The sequence below is a fragment of the Theropithecus gelada genome, chromosome 20, assembly GCF_003255815.1.
Source record: "Theropithecus gelada isolate Dixy chromosome 20, Tgel_1.0, whole genome shotgun sequence".
Lineage (NCBI taxonomy): Eukaryota > Metazoa > Chordata > Mammalia > Primates > Cercopithecidae > Theropithecus > Theropithecus gelada.
In genome coordinates this window covers 15640926-15655403 of record NC_037688.1, presented here as the reverse complement: position 1 = coordinate 15655403, position 14478 = coordinate 15640926, and the positions used below count along the sequence as shown (strand labels likewise).

The 14478-nt window shown below is 51.4% G+C and overlaps 1 protein-coding gene across 4 annotated transcripts in view; it reads right to left on the bottom strand.

Annotated features, from left to right (window-relative positions):
* Positions 1-14478, bottom strand: part of DRC7 (dynein regulatory complex subunit 7) — a 36082-nt gene that overhangs the window by 1406 nt on the left and 20198 nt on the right. For all 4 annotated transcript variants that reach the window (XM_025370443.1, XM_025370446.1, XM_025370448.1 and 1 more), the window contains 9 exons: positions 11161-11289; positions 7920-7992; positions 6818-6946; positions 6528-6656; positions 4837-5057; positions 3460-3675; positions 2789-2899; positions 2325-2435; positions 831-1025 (listed from right to left, as the gene is read on the bottom strand). In XM_025370443.1, the coding sequence (XP_025226228.1) occupies positions 831-1025; positions 2325-2435; positions 2789-2899; positions 3460-3675; positions 4837-5057; positions 6528-6656; positions 6818-6946; positions 7920-7992; positions 11161-11289 (1314 nt within the window). The remainder of the gene's footprint in view (positions 1-830; positions 1026-2324; positions 2436-2788; positions 2900-3459; positions 3676-4836; positions 5058-6527; positions 6657-6817; positions 6947-7919; positions 7993-11160; positions 11290-14478) is intronic.

Here is a 14478-nt window from a genome sequence, read left to right as displayed (position 1 = left end):
CCATTCATCCATCCACCCACCCACTCACCCATCCACCCACTCATCCATCCACCCACGCACTCACCCAACCATCCTTCCATCCATCCATCCATCTACCCACCCACTCATCCATTCACCCACCCACTCACTCATCCCCCAATCATCCATCCATCTATCCACCCATCCATCCATTCATCCATCCGCCTGCCCACTCATCCATCCACTCACCCACTCATCCATCTGCCCACTCACTCATCCACCCATCCATCTATCCACCCACTCATCCATCCATCCACCCATTCACTCACTCATCCATTCATCCATCCACCCATCCAACCATTCATCCATCTACCCACCCACTCATCCACCCACCCATCCATCCACCTACCTATCCATACATATACCCCTACACCTATCTATCTACTCACCCATCCATTCATCCTCGCATCCATCTACCCATCCATCCATTTATGCACCCATCCACCCACCCATCTATTCATTCACCCATCCATCCATCTATCCACCTATCAATCCACCCACCCATCTATCTACCTATTCATCCATCTATCTACCCATCCATTCGTCTACCCATCTATTCATCCATCCATCCATCCACCCACCCACCCACCCACCTATCCATACATACACCCATCCATCTCCCTATCCATTTGTCTATCTGATAAACAAGTGTGAGGAGGAACAACTCAGTCATTTGGAAACTCCAAGCGTTGACATATTCATCCCCCTCATCAGGCCCTCATAAGCCTGTGAGGTGGTGGGCAGACAGCCCTGGGCCCATTTTCTGGATGCAGATGCTGAGATCCCTTCCCCAACAAAGGCGCTGGAGGCACCTTCTCAAAGCGGGACTGGATGAGGTTGGCCTTGTTGATGAGCCGCTGCTTGAAGTCGCTGAGGCACTCATCCTTGAGGCGCACCGCCTGCCAGCGTGTTAGTTTCTCTCCTGGCGGGAGCTGGGCCAGGAATGGGGCCAGGTAGTCCAGCTGGGTCTCCACCTGCCGCAGGTGCTCTTCATGCATCACGCGCTCCTGTAAGGGTGAGGGGCAGTCAGCTGGATAAGCAGGAACTGCAGAGACCTCTCCAGCTCTGCATCAGCAGTGTGCCAGCACAAAGCCGGACCTCACAGCCAGGTCCCGGTGCATGGCGCCTCCAAGACAGGCCTTAGAAGGGCTTGCATGCTGGTCTCTGGACCTTTGGGTTTTTGTGTTTTTTTTTTTTTTTTTTTGAGACGGAGTCTTGCTCTGTTGCCCAGGCTGTAGTGCAGTGGTGTGATCTTGGCTCACTGCCAGCTCCATCTCTGGGGTTCACACCATTCTCCTGCCTCAGCCTCCCGAGTAGCTGGGACTACAGGCACCTGCCACCACGCCTGGCTAATTTTTTGTATTTTTAGTAAAGATGGGGTTTCACCGTGTTAGCCAGGATGGTCTCGATCTCCTGACCTTATAATAAGCCTGCCTCAGCCTCCCAAAGTGCTGAGATTGCAAGCGTGAGCCACTGTGTCTGGCCTCTGGACCTGTGTTTACTGGTGACAGCCAACTCTTTTTTTCTTACATGAATTTGTGTCTCTCTACCTGAGCTTTGGTTTCCTTCTCTGAGGATCTGACAGGATCATGTCTGTAAAGCACGCAGCCTGATGCCTGACAATCCACAGCAGATGCTTATTCAGTCAATGGTAGTGGTTATTAATGATGTTAGTTAAAAACTGCCAGTAACTCCCTTCACTTTTCTTTTCCACCCTGGGGACTGTGTCCTACATCTGCAGACAGGGGGTGGTGAAGTTGGAGACGTGGGGGCAGACACCTTCCCCTGGGATCTGAGAACGGTCATCTGATGCACCGTCCTGCCTCATGATCCCCAAACTATTTTTAGAAATCTCAACTTGGTTGGTGAAAGGGATTCAGAAGCCAGCCCTGAAAACCAGGTGGGGCCTTGCAACCTGAGGGTGTAACCCAAATGCCCTCCCTGTGCTGGAGAGCAGGATTGCTCAGGCCTGGAGCCAGAGGTAGCTCACTGGTGCCTCTGACCCAGGGTGCAACCTCAGTCGGAGCCCTGAGTAGAGGTGGGCACATAATTTTAATTCTTTTCCCAACCACAGGCCTTGGCTTGGCTACAGCCCCTGGGGATGGGGGGAGACCTTGCCCAAATCCCAGGTACTCTTTGGGATGAACCATAGAAACGGTCAGCTCGGCAGCAAGGATGACCGCATGGTATCAATAACCGTATCCCCCACAGAGGGTTTCTCAGCAGAATCCCTCATGGTCCCCACCACCCTGGAGGCCAGGGGGGTCTAGGAAAAGCTGGGGCCTGGAGAAGGGATTGGGACTGACCATGGCCTCCCGATATTCCTTGCTCTTCTCATTCCGCTTGGTGTCATAGATGGAGATGGTCAGCGTGTGCGCCGCCTCCTCTTCCTCTCGAAGCTTCAGGATCTCCAGCACCTGAAATGAGAAGTGTTGGAGGGCGTGATGAAGACACCCCCCCACTCCTGTAACCCCAGCACTTTGGGAAGTCAAGGAGGGCAGATCGCATGAGTTCAGGAGTGTGAGACCAGCCTGGGCAAAATGGAAAAACCCTGTCTGTTAAAAAACAAAAACAAAAACAAGAAATTAGCCAGGCATAGTGGTGTGCGCTAGTAGTCCCAGTTACCTGGGAGGATGAGGTGGGAGGATCACCTGAGCCCGGGATGTACAGCCATCATTGCACCACTGCATTCCAGCCTGGGTTACAGAGCGAGACCCTATCTCAAAAATAAAGATACCGCCCACCTGCTCACTCTCCCATAGGACCCTACCTCCAGCTCTGACTCCCAGACCTGATGTCTGGACAGCTTCTCCTCCCTCTTCAGGTGCATCATGGCCTCGTACTGGTAGAGCAGCTTCTTGGTGTGCTCCATGGGCTCCACCTGGGACAACAACCACCTCGGTAACACAGAGAGGCTGCCATGATCAGCGCATAGGATCACCTGGGTTCAAATCTACCCCTGCCACTTTCTAGCTGTGTCACCTCGAGCAAGTTGCTAAACCTCTCTGAGCCTTAATTTTCTCACTTATAAAAACACAGATAATAATAAAAGAGAAACTGAAGACTCAGAAAAGCTGGGGACTGTGCCAGGAGAGTGAGGGTTTGACTAGGAAGGCTAGCCCCTCAGAGGTGGTGAGAATCTTCCCCTCCCCCAGAGCCTCCCTAGGATCTGAGGTTTGCCCTGACCAGGAGTGGGGAACATGAGGAGTCGTCTTAGCCTGCTGAATTTTCTTTTTTTGGTAGAAAAGGGAAGATTTTCAGAGGAGCTGCAAAGAGAAGGGTCCCCAGATGGGAACTTTTGGTTTTCCCAAGGGGCAAAGATGAATTTCGGGGCCAGGATTCACCAGTGCCCATCCAGGTTCTCCCACGTTGCTGGAATAAGACAAAGAGCTCCGGTTCCTCCTACACCCGACCCCTGCCCGCCGTGGTCCCCATGCCCACCTCGAAGCTGATGCACATGTCGGGCGTCATGATGATCTTGTTGCCTTTGCTGTCCACCTCGGTGCGCCGCAGGAACTCGCGCTTGGAGGCTGTGATGTGGTCGTCGCGGCAGTGGTAGCGCAGCTGGATGCGCTCCTCGGCCAGCAGAAACACGCGCTCTGCCACGTCCTCCTCCGCGGGCTTCGCTGGGTTGCGGAAGAACTGCTCTGTGATTTTCTGGGAGGCGAGAACAAGCAAAGGATGAGGGTGTGACAGATTTCTCTGCATGCCCGAAGGCAGGAGCAACGGACCTTCAGGACCCTGGAGTCTGGGGTTGTTTGGAGATTCACGTGGAATAGCCCCTCTTAAGCAGACAATGGATTTCGTGGGTTCTCAGGGACAGGCCACTCCAGTCCCGTATGGTGGTGGGCCCCTCCTCAGCTCCTTCAAGACTCTGCTTGCCTACCTCAAGAGATGGGGAGCTCACTACCTCTGCAGGCAGCCTACTCCATTGCTAGACCCCTAGACATCCCTTACTGCTAGAAAGAGCTTCTTTGCATGCTGCCATTACACACAGTTGCCAACTAAATTGTAATGACATGGAGGGGGAAATGCACAATTTCATGTTAAGTGGGTAATACAGGGACTATAATTCCCAGGTCCCTATCTCAATTACATTAGAAAAAACTCTCAAAACCAAACTTATAATCCATGGTAATATATGAGAGATGCCATTCTGAGATATTTTTGCTTTTCTCTACATTCTTACATGTTTTCCAAATGTTTAGTCATGAGTGTGTATTTTTGCATAACAATAAGGAAATAACACATCCTTGGCCCCATGGTTGAGGGCACAGTCTGGCACCAGACAACCCCAGGATGGTGCATTTGGTGATACGATTTGGCTTCGTGTTCTCCCACCCAAATCTCACCTTGAATTGTAATAATCCCCATAGGTCAAGGGCGGGACCAGGTGGAGATAGTAGAATCATGGCGGTGGTTTCCCCCATGCTATTCTCATGATAGTGAGTGAATTCTCCTGAGATCTGATGGTTTTTATAAGCGGTTTCCCCCTTTGCTCCGCACTTATTCACGCTCCTGCTGCCCGGTGAAAAGGACTCTTCTGCCATGATGCTAAGTTTCCTAAGGGCTCCCCAGCCATGCGAAACTGAGTCAATGAAGCTTCTTTTCTTTATAAATTACCCAGTCTCAGGTATTTCTTAATAGCAGCATGAGAACAGACTAATACATTTGGTAAAATGCTTCATTCATCATTGGTGCCCTTGGATATGTCTCAGGCCTTAATGCCACCCCAGAGCCAGGGCTCTCACCATTCAGAGGTGACGTCAGCTGCCAGAGAAGGAGGGCGACCTGTTCCCAGCCCCGGCGAGCTCTTACCACAATGGGCCGGGGGTTTGACTCTGCACTGCTCAGAGCGAGCTTCTTGACTCGGGGTCGGAAGTTGGCATGGCGGTAGGAAAGGAAGTCTGGGCGTCCTTGATAGTACTCTGTCATTGTCCTGGCTGTCTCCTCCCGCTTTATCAGGCCATCCACACGGGCCATTTCATAAAACTCAATGACACGGTCCATCTCAGGTTGCATGGACTTGTACGAGTGCACTGGGTGGGGAGCGGGAGGTGGGAGGAGACAGCTACATGAGCACTAGGAAGTATGGCTGCTGGCTTGATCGCCCAACCCCAGGCCCAGGGAGAAGACAGCCCCACATTATGGATGAGGTTAGCTATGGAACCAGTCCCCTATTGCTGGGTGTTTAGGTTGTGTACAACTTTTTCTGATTATTACCAACACCATGATGAACATCTGCATCGTGCATTTTTCATTCTTGTCCATTATTTGCTAAGAATAAATTATCAGCAATGGAGTTGCTGGGTCCAAAAGTGTACAAAATTTTTGAGATGGAGCCTCGCTCTGTCACCCAGGCTGGAGTGCAGTGACGCGATCTCAGCTCACTGCAATCTCCGCCACCTGGGTTCAAGTGATTATCCTGTCTCAGCCTCCCGAGTAACTGGGACTACAGGCACCTGCCACCACACCTGGCTAATTTTTGTATTTTTAGTAGTAGCAGGGTTTCACCATATTGGCCAGGCTGGTCTCAAACTCCTGACCTCAGGTGATCCACCCAAAGTGCTGGGATTATTGGTGTAAGCCACTGTGCCCAGTCAAAAGCGTACACGTTTTGTGGTCATTATCAATATTTTGCCCAACTGTCCTCCATAAAAGTTCCAATTTGCTGTCCCATCAACAGTGACACAGAGTGACTGTTGCTGCCACACTTGTTCATACCCAGTAGTACCATTTTTTTCATCTTTGCCAACATGGGGGTTATAAGATGGATCCTTTATTGGTTAGGGACCTTATTAGTTTCTTTTTTTCAATATCAACCTCCAAATGAGGTTGATCATTTTTAAAAATGTATATTACCCCATACTTTTCTTTTGTAAATTTCTTGGTCAGGATTTTTTTTTTTCCTTGAGACAGGATCTCTCTCTGTCACGCAGGCTGGAGTGAAGTGGCATAATCTCGGCTCACTGCAGCCTCGACCTCCTGGGTTCAAGTGATTCTCCTGCCTCAGTCTCCTGAGTAGTTGGGATTACAAGCATGTGCCACCACTCCTGGCTAATTTTTGTATTTTTTGTAGAGATGGGGTTTCACCATATAGCTCAGGCTGGTCTTGAACCGCTGAGCTCAACTGCCCACGTTGGCCTCCCAAAGTACTGGGATTACAGGTGTGAGACCCTGTGCCCGGCACTGCCTCCTTTAAATATGGCCGCCGCCGTGTGACCTCATGGTGAGGTTCTGGCCTGATTCCAACCACTGAACGGGCATGTGGTGCCCCCTTTAGCTTTCCTGGAGGAGCATTTGTCACGTTTCCTTAGATTTTCTGAGCTTTCCCTGACCTCCCACACATCGGGTTTGCTGAGGGAGGCAGGGCAGCTTCTACTGCTTGCTGCCCAAGAACCCCTGTGTAATATGTACGCTGGTTCCTCCCACCACATACCACCTGCCACAGGGTGTGTGAGGCCTCTACCCCAGGCTCCTGGCCGGCCCAGGAAAGGGGAGCCACATACCGCGCAGAGCCTGGGGGTGGCCAGGTTTGAAGTAGTCTGTCTTCAGGTCTGTGGTCTTGTTTATGTGTTTCAGCTCCAGCATGTCCTCCCGGTTCTGGTACCACTCCTTTATCTCCAAAATATTGGTACCTGTGGGGCCGATGGACGTTTGCTGCAGCCAGGCCAGCTCCCCTAGTCTTCAACCCCTACTTACTCCAGGCACACAGAGGCCAGCAATGCCCCCAGAGAGAGTAGAAGCCACCCCCGCCCCTGGGCGGGCCTGGAACCATGGCCAGAGCAATCCCCCTTACACTCCAGGTCCTCGTAGGTGGTGAGGCGGCTCACAAGGCCGTTGCTGTTGAGGTACGGGGCCCACTTCTCCAGCTTTGCCCTCTTGTACTGAATCACCTTCTTCCCATTCGGGCAGCGGGTCTCAAATGCTGTGGACACAGTCAGCTGGGGTCTATCCTTCCTAGTTTGGGGGAAGGGAGGGCCAGCCCTGCCCAGCCACTCATCCATCCACTGCCCGTTCTCTGTGTACTGAACTCCTCTGGCCCCAAGCCCGATCCAGAGAGGCCGAGGAGAATAATCACCGGGGTGGCCCCAGCCCTAGAGGGGTTCTCAGGCAAGACAGAAGCACAAATCCACCCAAGAATGGGATTTGAGCCCCATCAGAGGGTCTGCCCCGCAGCCAACCACACTATTCCACTGCCAGGCCTTTGCTTGTACAGGTCTCTGCCAGAAACACCATCATCCCCTCCTCCTCTTGTTGGACTGACTCCTTCAGATCCTTCAAAACTTTGCCCAGGTGACCTCTAGCCTACTTCTGGTACCCCTTTCTGCTCACCCATCCCCAGGCCCTACCCCCAGTGCTGGGCTGGGTGCGCCTCCTCTGGGTTCCCATGACACCCTCTCTGGCACTTCCCACCCTGATGAAATAGCCCATGCCCTCCCCATAGGCCTGGGTGCTCCCTAGGTGGGCACCAGCAGATATTGACATGGAGCATGATAGTCCCTGCCCTCCTGCCTTCTCTACCTGCCCCTCTCTGGTCCTGAGACCCCCCGCACCATCTGGGCACTGCCCGTAGCCTCCTCTGGGTAGAAGAGTGTGAGAGGGGAATGGGCTGGGTTCCCAGGCCTTGCTGCCGCCCACACGCCATCATCCCACACATGCTCACTAAGCTGCATCGCCCTGTGTGCCTGACTGGTGTCAGGGCCTCGGGGTCAGAGCTGAGTGCTTGTGGCAGGAAGGGAGGAGGGAGGGAGAGAGGGTGCAGCTGAAGGTGGGAAGGGTGGAAATGTGGAGCACGGCATTCCGTGCTGTGTCCCCCCGCCTCACTGCTGCTGCAGACCTCTCTGGAGGCCCAGGAACTGGATCTGGAGAGGGTAAGTGAACACACAAATAGAAAATACCTTCCGGGGAGATCTCAATCTGTTCCACCCACGAGTGGGGCATGTCGAAGCTCTTATCCTCATCCTCCTTGCCCTGATGGGAGAGAAGCGGGTGGGGGAGGTGGTGTTGGTCAGGGCCTGGAAGCAGAAGTTATGGTCAAAGCTCTGCCTCTGCCTGCAGAGCCAAGCCAAGGTGGTCCGTTGGCTTCCCCAGGGGAACTGGAGGTCATGAGCACGACTCATGATGTGGAAGAGGAGGAGTCTACTCTGGGCAGGGAGCTCTTCCCTATACCTGCCTGGCTTAGGACAGCAGCACCCCCTGCCCTGGCTGCAGGCCCTTCGTGATTAGAGAGGTGTTTCTGGAGTCGGGGCGCCCAAGCCCCACCCTCTCTCCAAGACCAGCTAAGGGGTCCTGGGCAAGTCTGTTAACTGCTCTAAGCCTTAGTTTTCTTAACTGTAAACCGGATCTTTTAGGAGGATTAAATGATATAATGTCTGTAAAGGCCTTGGGACTCTGTCTGGCTGACATTATTATTATTATTATTATTATTATTATTATTATTATTATTAGAGATGGAGTCTTGTTCTGTTGCCCAGGCTGGAGTACAGTGGCATGATCTTGGCTCACTGCAACCTCCACTTCCCAGGTTCAAGTGATTCTCCTGCCTCAGCCTCCTGAGGAGCTGGGATTACAGGCATGCGCCACCACACCCAGTTGATTTTTGTATTTTTAGTAGAGATGGGGGGGCGGGTCTCACCATGTTGCCCAGGCTGGTCTCGAACTCCTGACCTCAAATGATACGCCCATCTTGGCCTCCCATAGTGCTGGGATTACAGGCATGAGCCACCGTGCCCAGCCTATTATTGTTTCCTCTCTGAGCCTTAATTTCCCCATTTGTGAAATAAGGCCCGATCTAGATAAATGGTCCTCAAACTAGATAATCACAGAAACTTGGATAAGACTTTCTCAACTTAAAACCTTTTTTCCACAAACATTGCTCATACGTCTGACACCTGCTTATCTAATTGTGACATTTTGCAGGGGACAAAAATGGGTGAGCAGTCAGCAGTTAGTATTGTCAAAAATCTCCAAGACAGCCAGGTGGGTGGGCTGTCACCGGGAGTCTGTTTTTTCCTGGGGGTCCATGACTGGGCTCTGACTCTTTGGGTTGCCCTCTGTCCATCTTTGCTGTAACGAGGGCTCTTGGGCCAGGGTGGACCAGGACTCTGTGACTGGAACTGTTTGATTATTAGCCATGCTGGCACTAAGCCAGCTGCCTGCAGGGCTGGGCTCTCAGGCCCTGGCTGGTCCATGCCCCACGGCCAGCAGGGGGCGCCTATGCCCGGATTTACTGCACACGAGATGTTCCCAGTCTCTGGAGATGAGGACGCTGAGAACATTCAGCACCCTTTTCAGGCGGTCTACACTGCTGTGCCAAGCACATCACATCAAGCAGCCCCAGGAGGTAGAACAGAGTTACCAATGAGAACCCAGACTGTGTAGGTTCAAATCCCAGCTCTGTCACTTACCAGCTGTGTTGCTTTGGGTAAGTGACTTAACCTCTCTGTGAGTCTTCCCATCAGTAAAATGGGATCATATTAATCACAGGTGGTAATACCAGTGCCCACCTCACCAGGTGGCTGTGGGGATTTTAACGAGTTACTTCAGGTTAAATAGATACAACGGATCCCAATGCTTAGTAAGGACTATATGAGTGCTACCTTTTACTTCGGGCTGAATGGCGTCCCCCTAAAATTCATAGGTTGAAGTTTTAAGCCCTGAAAGTGACTATATTTGTTTTATTTATTTTTCTTTATTATCTTTGTTGTTGTTGTTGTCTTGATCACTTACTGTTTGAATGATTGTAGAGACAGGGTCTTTAGAGAGGTGATTAAGGTCAAATGAGTTCAATTAGAGTGGGCCCTAATCCAATAGGACTGTGTTGGTTGGGCATGGTGGCTCATGCCTGTAATACCAACACTTTGGGAGGCCAAGGCAAAGGGATCTCTTGAGCTCAGGAGTTCGAGACCAGCCTGGGTAACATAGCAAGACCACGTCTTTCTGAAAAACAAAAATTAGCCAGGTGTGGTGGTGTGTGTCTGTAGTCCCAGCTACTCAAGAGGCCAAGGTGGAAGGATCATTTGGGCCCAGGAGTTCGAGGCTGCAGTGAGCTATGATCATGCCACTGCACTCTAGCCTGAGCAACAGAGAAGACCTTGCCTCAAAAAAATTAAAAAAAAAATATGACTGATGTCCTTATAAGAACAGATTGGGACATAGATTTGTACAGAGGGAAGACAGTGTGAAGACAGGGAGAAGACAGCCGTCTACAAGCCAAGGACAGGGGGCTCAGAAGGAACCAACGCTGTCTACACCTTGATCTCAGACTTCCAGCCTCCAGAACTGTAAGAAAATTAATTTCTGTCATTTAAGCACCCCATCTGTGGTGCTTTGTGATGCCAGACGAATGCACCTATTAGAATTACTGTGAATACAACTATGACCCTTCTGCCTCTATTTCACATAAAGGCGGAAACTGAATTCAGAGAAGGGAGGCTGGTGATGTGGGTAAGGCCCTGGCCAACGACTTTCAGAGGAACTGACAGAACAGACAAGAAAGGCCTGGCAGCGTGTGGGGCTCATGATGGCTACTTGGGATGGAACTGAGAACAGCCAGCTCTGGGACTCCCAGGGGTCTTATGACCCTGCTCTGCAACTTTGTTTTTCTAAATTTATTTTTATTTTTATTTTTTTGTGGTGGGGTGGGGTTGCCCAGGCTGGAATGCAGTGGCAGGAACACAGCTTACTACAGCCTCCACCTCCCAGTCTCAAGTGATCCTCCTGCCTCAGCCTCCCAAGTAGCTGGGACTACAGGTGCATGCCACCACAGTCAGCTAATTTTTAAATTTTCTTGTAGAGACAGGGTCCCACTATGTTGCCCAGGCTGGCAAGGGGCATCTTTCCAAAGGAGCAGGGCAACTCCTGAACAAGGTGGATGGTATGGGGGGAAGAAGACCTGACTTCAAGTCCTGTCCCTTCCCTAACCCACTGGGAGGTCCTGGGTAGGTTACTGGCCTTTCTGGGCCTCAATGTGCCCATCTGTAAAATAAGGGAATTGCCCAAGCCTTCCTGCTTTGAGGAACGGATCATTGGTCTACTTGAGCCATCCCCCACTGCCACACACATGCTTCTGGGGACACTTGTCAGGCTCCCTGAAGCCTTCACACACATTCCCTCGGTTCTTGAGCTGCTGAGACTCACCAGATTTTCCACATCATCCTCATCGTTTATCCCACTGTCATCTTCTTCAGTCAGGGACAGCTGAGACTTATCAGTCCCCAGGAGCATGTACTCCCACCTCACAGGGTCACCCAGGTCAAAGATCAAGTCCTGTTGGGGATGAGGACAGTCAACTGAGTGCACCCCACGGCCACCACGTCCCCATCTGCTCCATGAGGAGTTGGGAGACGGCTACTCCAGGGCAGAGAAGGGACCTGGGCCCAGGGCTTAGAGAAGCAGAACGTCAGTCCCAGGTGGCTCTGAGAGTCCACGCCCACCCTCCTCATCCCAACAGGGAAACTGAGGCCCCGAGGGGAAGCAGAACTCCCTGCCCATCATTCAGCTTCCCTGTGAGGACATCTCGTGCTGGCCTGTCTGAGAGACCACGAGGCTCTCTGGCCTGGGCTAGACCTGGATGTGCAGGTCTTTCCGCATCAGCGGGGCAGTGCTTAGAGCCAATGAAAACAAACCAGCAAGATTTGATGGTAGAAGGGTCTAGCACCTCCCAGAAAGCGGAAGGTTTTTACAAAAGGCTTCCTCCTGTTTATTTTACCCATGCCAGGAACAAGGGAACTAGGCAGGCACACGTGGAGGTTATACATAAGAAGCAGGTGGACAGCCGGGCATGGTGGCTCGTGCCTGTAGTTCCAGCACTTTGGGAGACTGACACAGAAGGATCACTTGAACCCAGGAGCTCAAGACCAGCCTGGGTAGCAAAGGGAGATCCCACCTCTACAGTTTTTTGTTATTATTTTGTTTATTTTTTTTTTTGAGACAGAGTCTCACTCTGTTGCCCAGGCTGGAGTGCAGTGGCGTGATCTCGGCTCACTGCAACCTCTGCCTCCCAGGCTCAAGTGATTTTCCTGCCTCAGCCTCCTGAGTAGCTGGGATTACAGGCACATGCCACCATGCCTGGCTCATTTTTATGTTTTAGTAGAGATGGGGTTTCACCATTTTGGCCAGGCTGGTTTCGAACTCCTGACCTCAAGTGATATGCCTGCCTTGGCCTCCCAAAGTACTGGGATTACAGGCATAAGCCACTGTGCCTGGCTATTTTTTTTTTTTTTTTTTTTTTTTTTTTTTGCCAGTGCATGGTGGCACGCACCTGTAGTCCTGGCTACTTGGGAGGCTGAGGCAGGAGGATCACTTGATCCCAGGAAGTTAAGGCTGCAGCGAGCTGTGAACACACCACTGTACTCCAGCCTGGGAAACAGAGTAAGACCCTGTCTCTCCAAAACAAAACCAAAAAAAACAGCAGGTGGGTGGGAATTTCTCCTCTATGGAGTGTGTCTGCCACCTCTTTTCTTTCTTTTCTCTCTCTTTTTTTTTTTTTTTTTTTGTTTTTGTTTTTGTTTTTGTTTTTTGAGACAAGGTCTCCCTCTGTTGCCCAGGCTGGAGTGCAGTGGCACGATCTCGGCTCACTGCAACCTCCACCTCCTGGGTTCAAGTGATTCTCATACCTCAGCCTCCTGACTAGCTGGGACTGCAAGCGCATGCCACCATAGCCCAGCTAATTTTTGCATTTTTAGTAGAGACGGGTTTCATTATGTTGGTCAGGCTGGTCTCAAACTCCTGACCTCTTTTCACCCAGCCCACCTGAAGCCTCGGTCCCCTCAATAAAAGTGGCTCATCTGTCAGATACTTCCTAGAAGGTGGGGAGCACCTCACATTCTAATCAACACCTTCCTAGAGCAAGGTGTTCTCCCCACCCTAAATCATGTTCCAGGGGAAATCAAAGGCTGCAGAACAGCTGCCTGGAGGGGTGTTAATATTAAGCTGTCCTGAAGCCAACGCTAAGCCTAGTACTCACTGTCGTGTATGAGTCCTGGGAGGGCTCCTGAGTATTTCTCTGCCCTAGCTGGTGGGTGGAGGGGAGAGAAGTAGGGGGCGCCACAGAGGAGAGTAGGGGAGAGAACTGCTGGTAGATGTCACAGCGACTGCGGACAAAGCTTAGTGGGCTTAGTGGATAGGAACCCAACTGTATAGGTATTTGCCGCCTTTCACACTTTTTTTTTTTTTTTTTTTTTTTGAGATGGAGTCTTGCTCTGTTGCCCAGGCTGGAGTGCACTGGCGCAATCTCGGCTCACGGCAATCTCTGCCTCCTGGGTTCAAGCAATTCTCACGCCTCAGCTTCCCAGTTAGCTGGGATTACAGGCGCCTGCCACCACACCCGGCTAATTTTTATATTTTTAGTAGAGATGGGGTTTCACCATATTGGTCAGGCTGGTCTTGAACTCTTGGCCTCAAGTGATCCACCCACCTTGACCTCTCAAAGTCCTGGGATTAAAGGCGTGAGCCACCGTGCCTGGCCAAGCTACTTTCACTCTTGGCCTACATTTTGTTACTTTTGTAAACCAGTGTAAGCAGTAGTTAGACATTATGCTTTGTTACTTTAAGTTGTATTTCTTTAGAAAAAGCGTAATTGAATGGACAACGGCCACATCCATATGTCCAGGATATGTTAGCACCAGGCAGTCACTCTGTGGATGCCTTACCATCCTCCTCCAACCCCTCGCTATTTCAAGGTTCTTTGAAGAAACAAAGCAGCTGCTCTAATGATCGTGTGGTGGTAAAAGTGACAGCCTATGTCATCATCTCTTCCTCATGCCCTCACTTGGTACAGTACTGCCCCTCTGGCCTCACTTCCGCCTTCACCTTGGAGCCTGATGGATGGGATGGGGACATTCAGGCTGGAAGAGGGGTTGAAGGAGGACTGTAGCATCCTCTGAAGGGCTGTTATCCTTCAGAGGACACCGACCACCATGGTGCTTATGAGCCCAGGCCCTGGGGGAGGGCAGTGTCGGCTCTTCTCCCTCTGTGTGGTGTGGGAGAAGCGATCTCACTTCACTCGGCCTCAGTTTCCTTACCTGTAAAATGGGAGCAACAATAGTTAACATGTATTGAACAGCTAGAGACTATTTTGAGCACCTACTGAGTGTTACTTCCCACAACCCTGGAATCAGTGTCTAAGGGAGGCAGAGTGACGAGAGGCGTCTCCTTTGCTGAAGGCAGAAGTTTCTCTCTCTTGGAGCTTCTGACTTCTTCACAGAGACAGAGCAACCAGCAGAGCAATCATGCATCAGCTCTGCCTGTCTCCTGCAGGGGCCGGCAGTCGTCCCTCTGACACTTATTTACTTATTTATTCATTCCCCAAGACTAAATGACCATTTAAAAAGGTCATCAGGTACAGTGGCTCAGGCCTGTAATCCCAACACTTTGGGAGGCCAAGGTGGGCAGATCACTTGAGGTCAGGAGTTCGAGACCAGCCTGGCCAAAATGGTGAAACGCTGTCTCTACTAA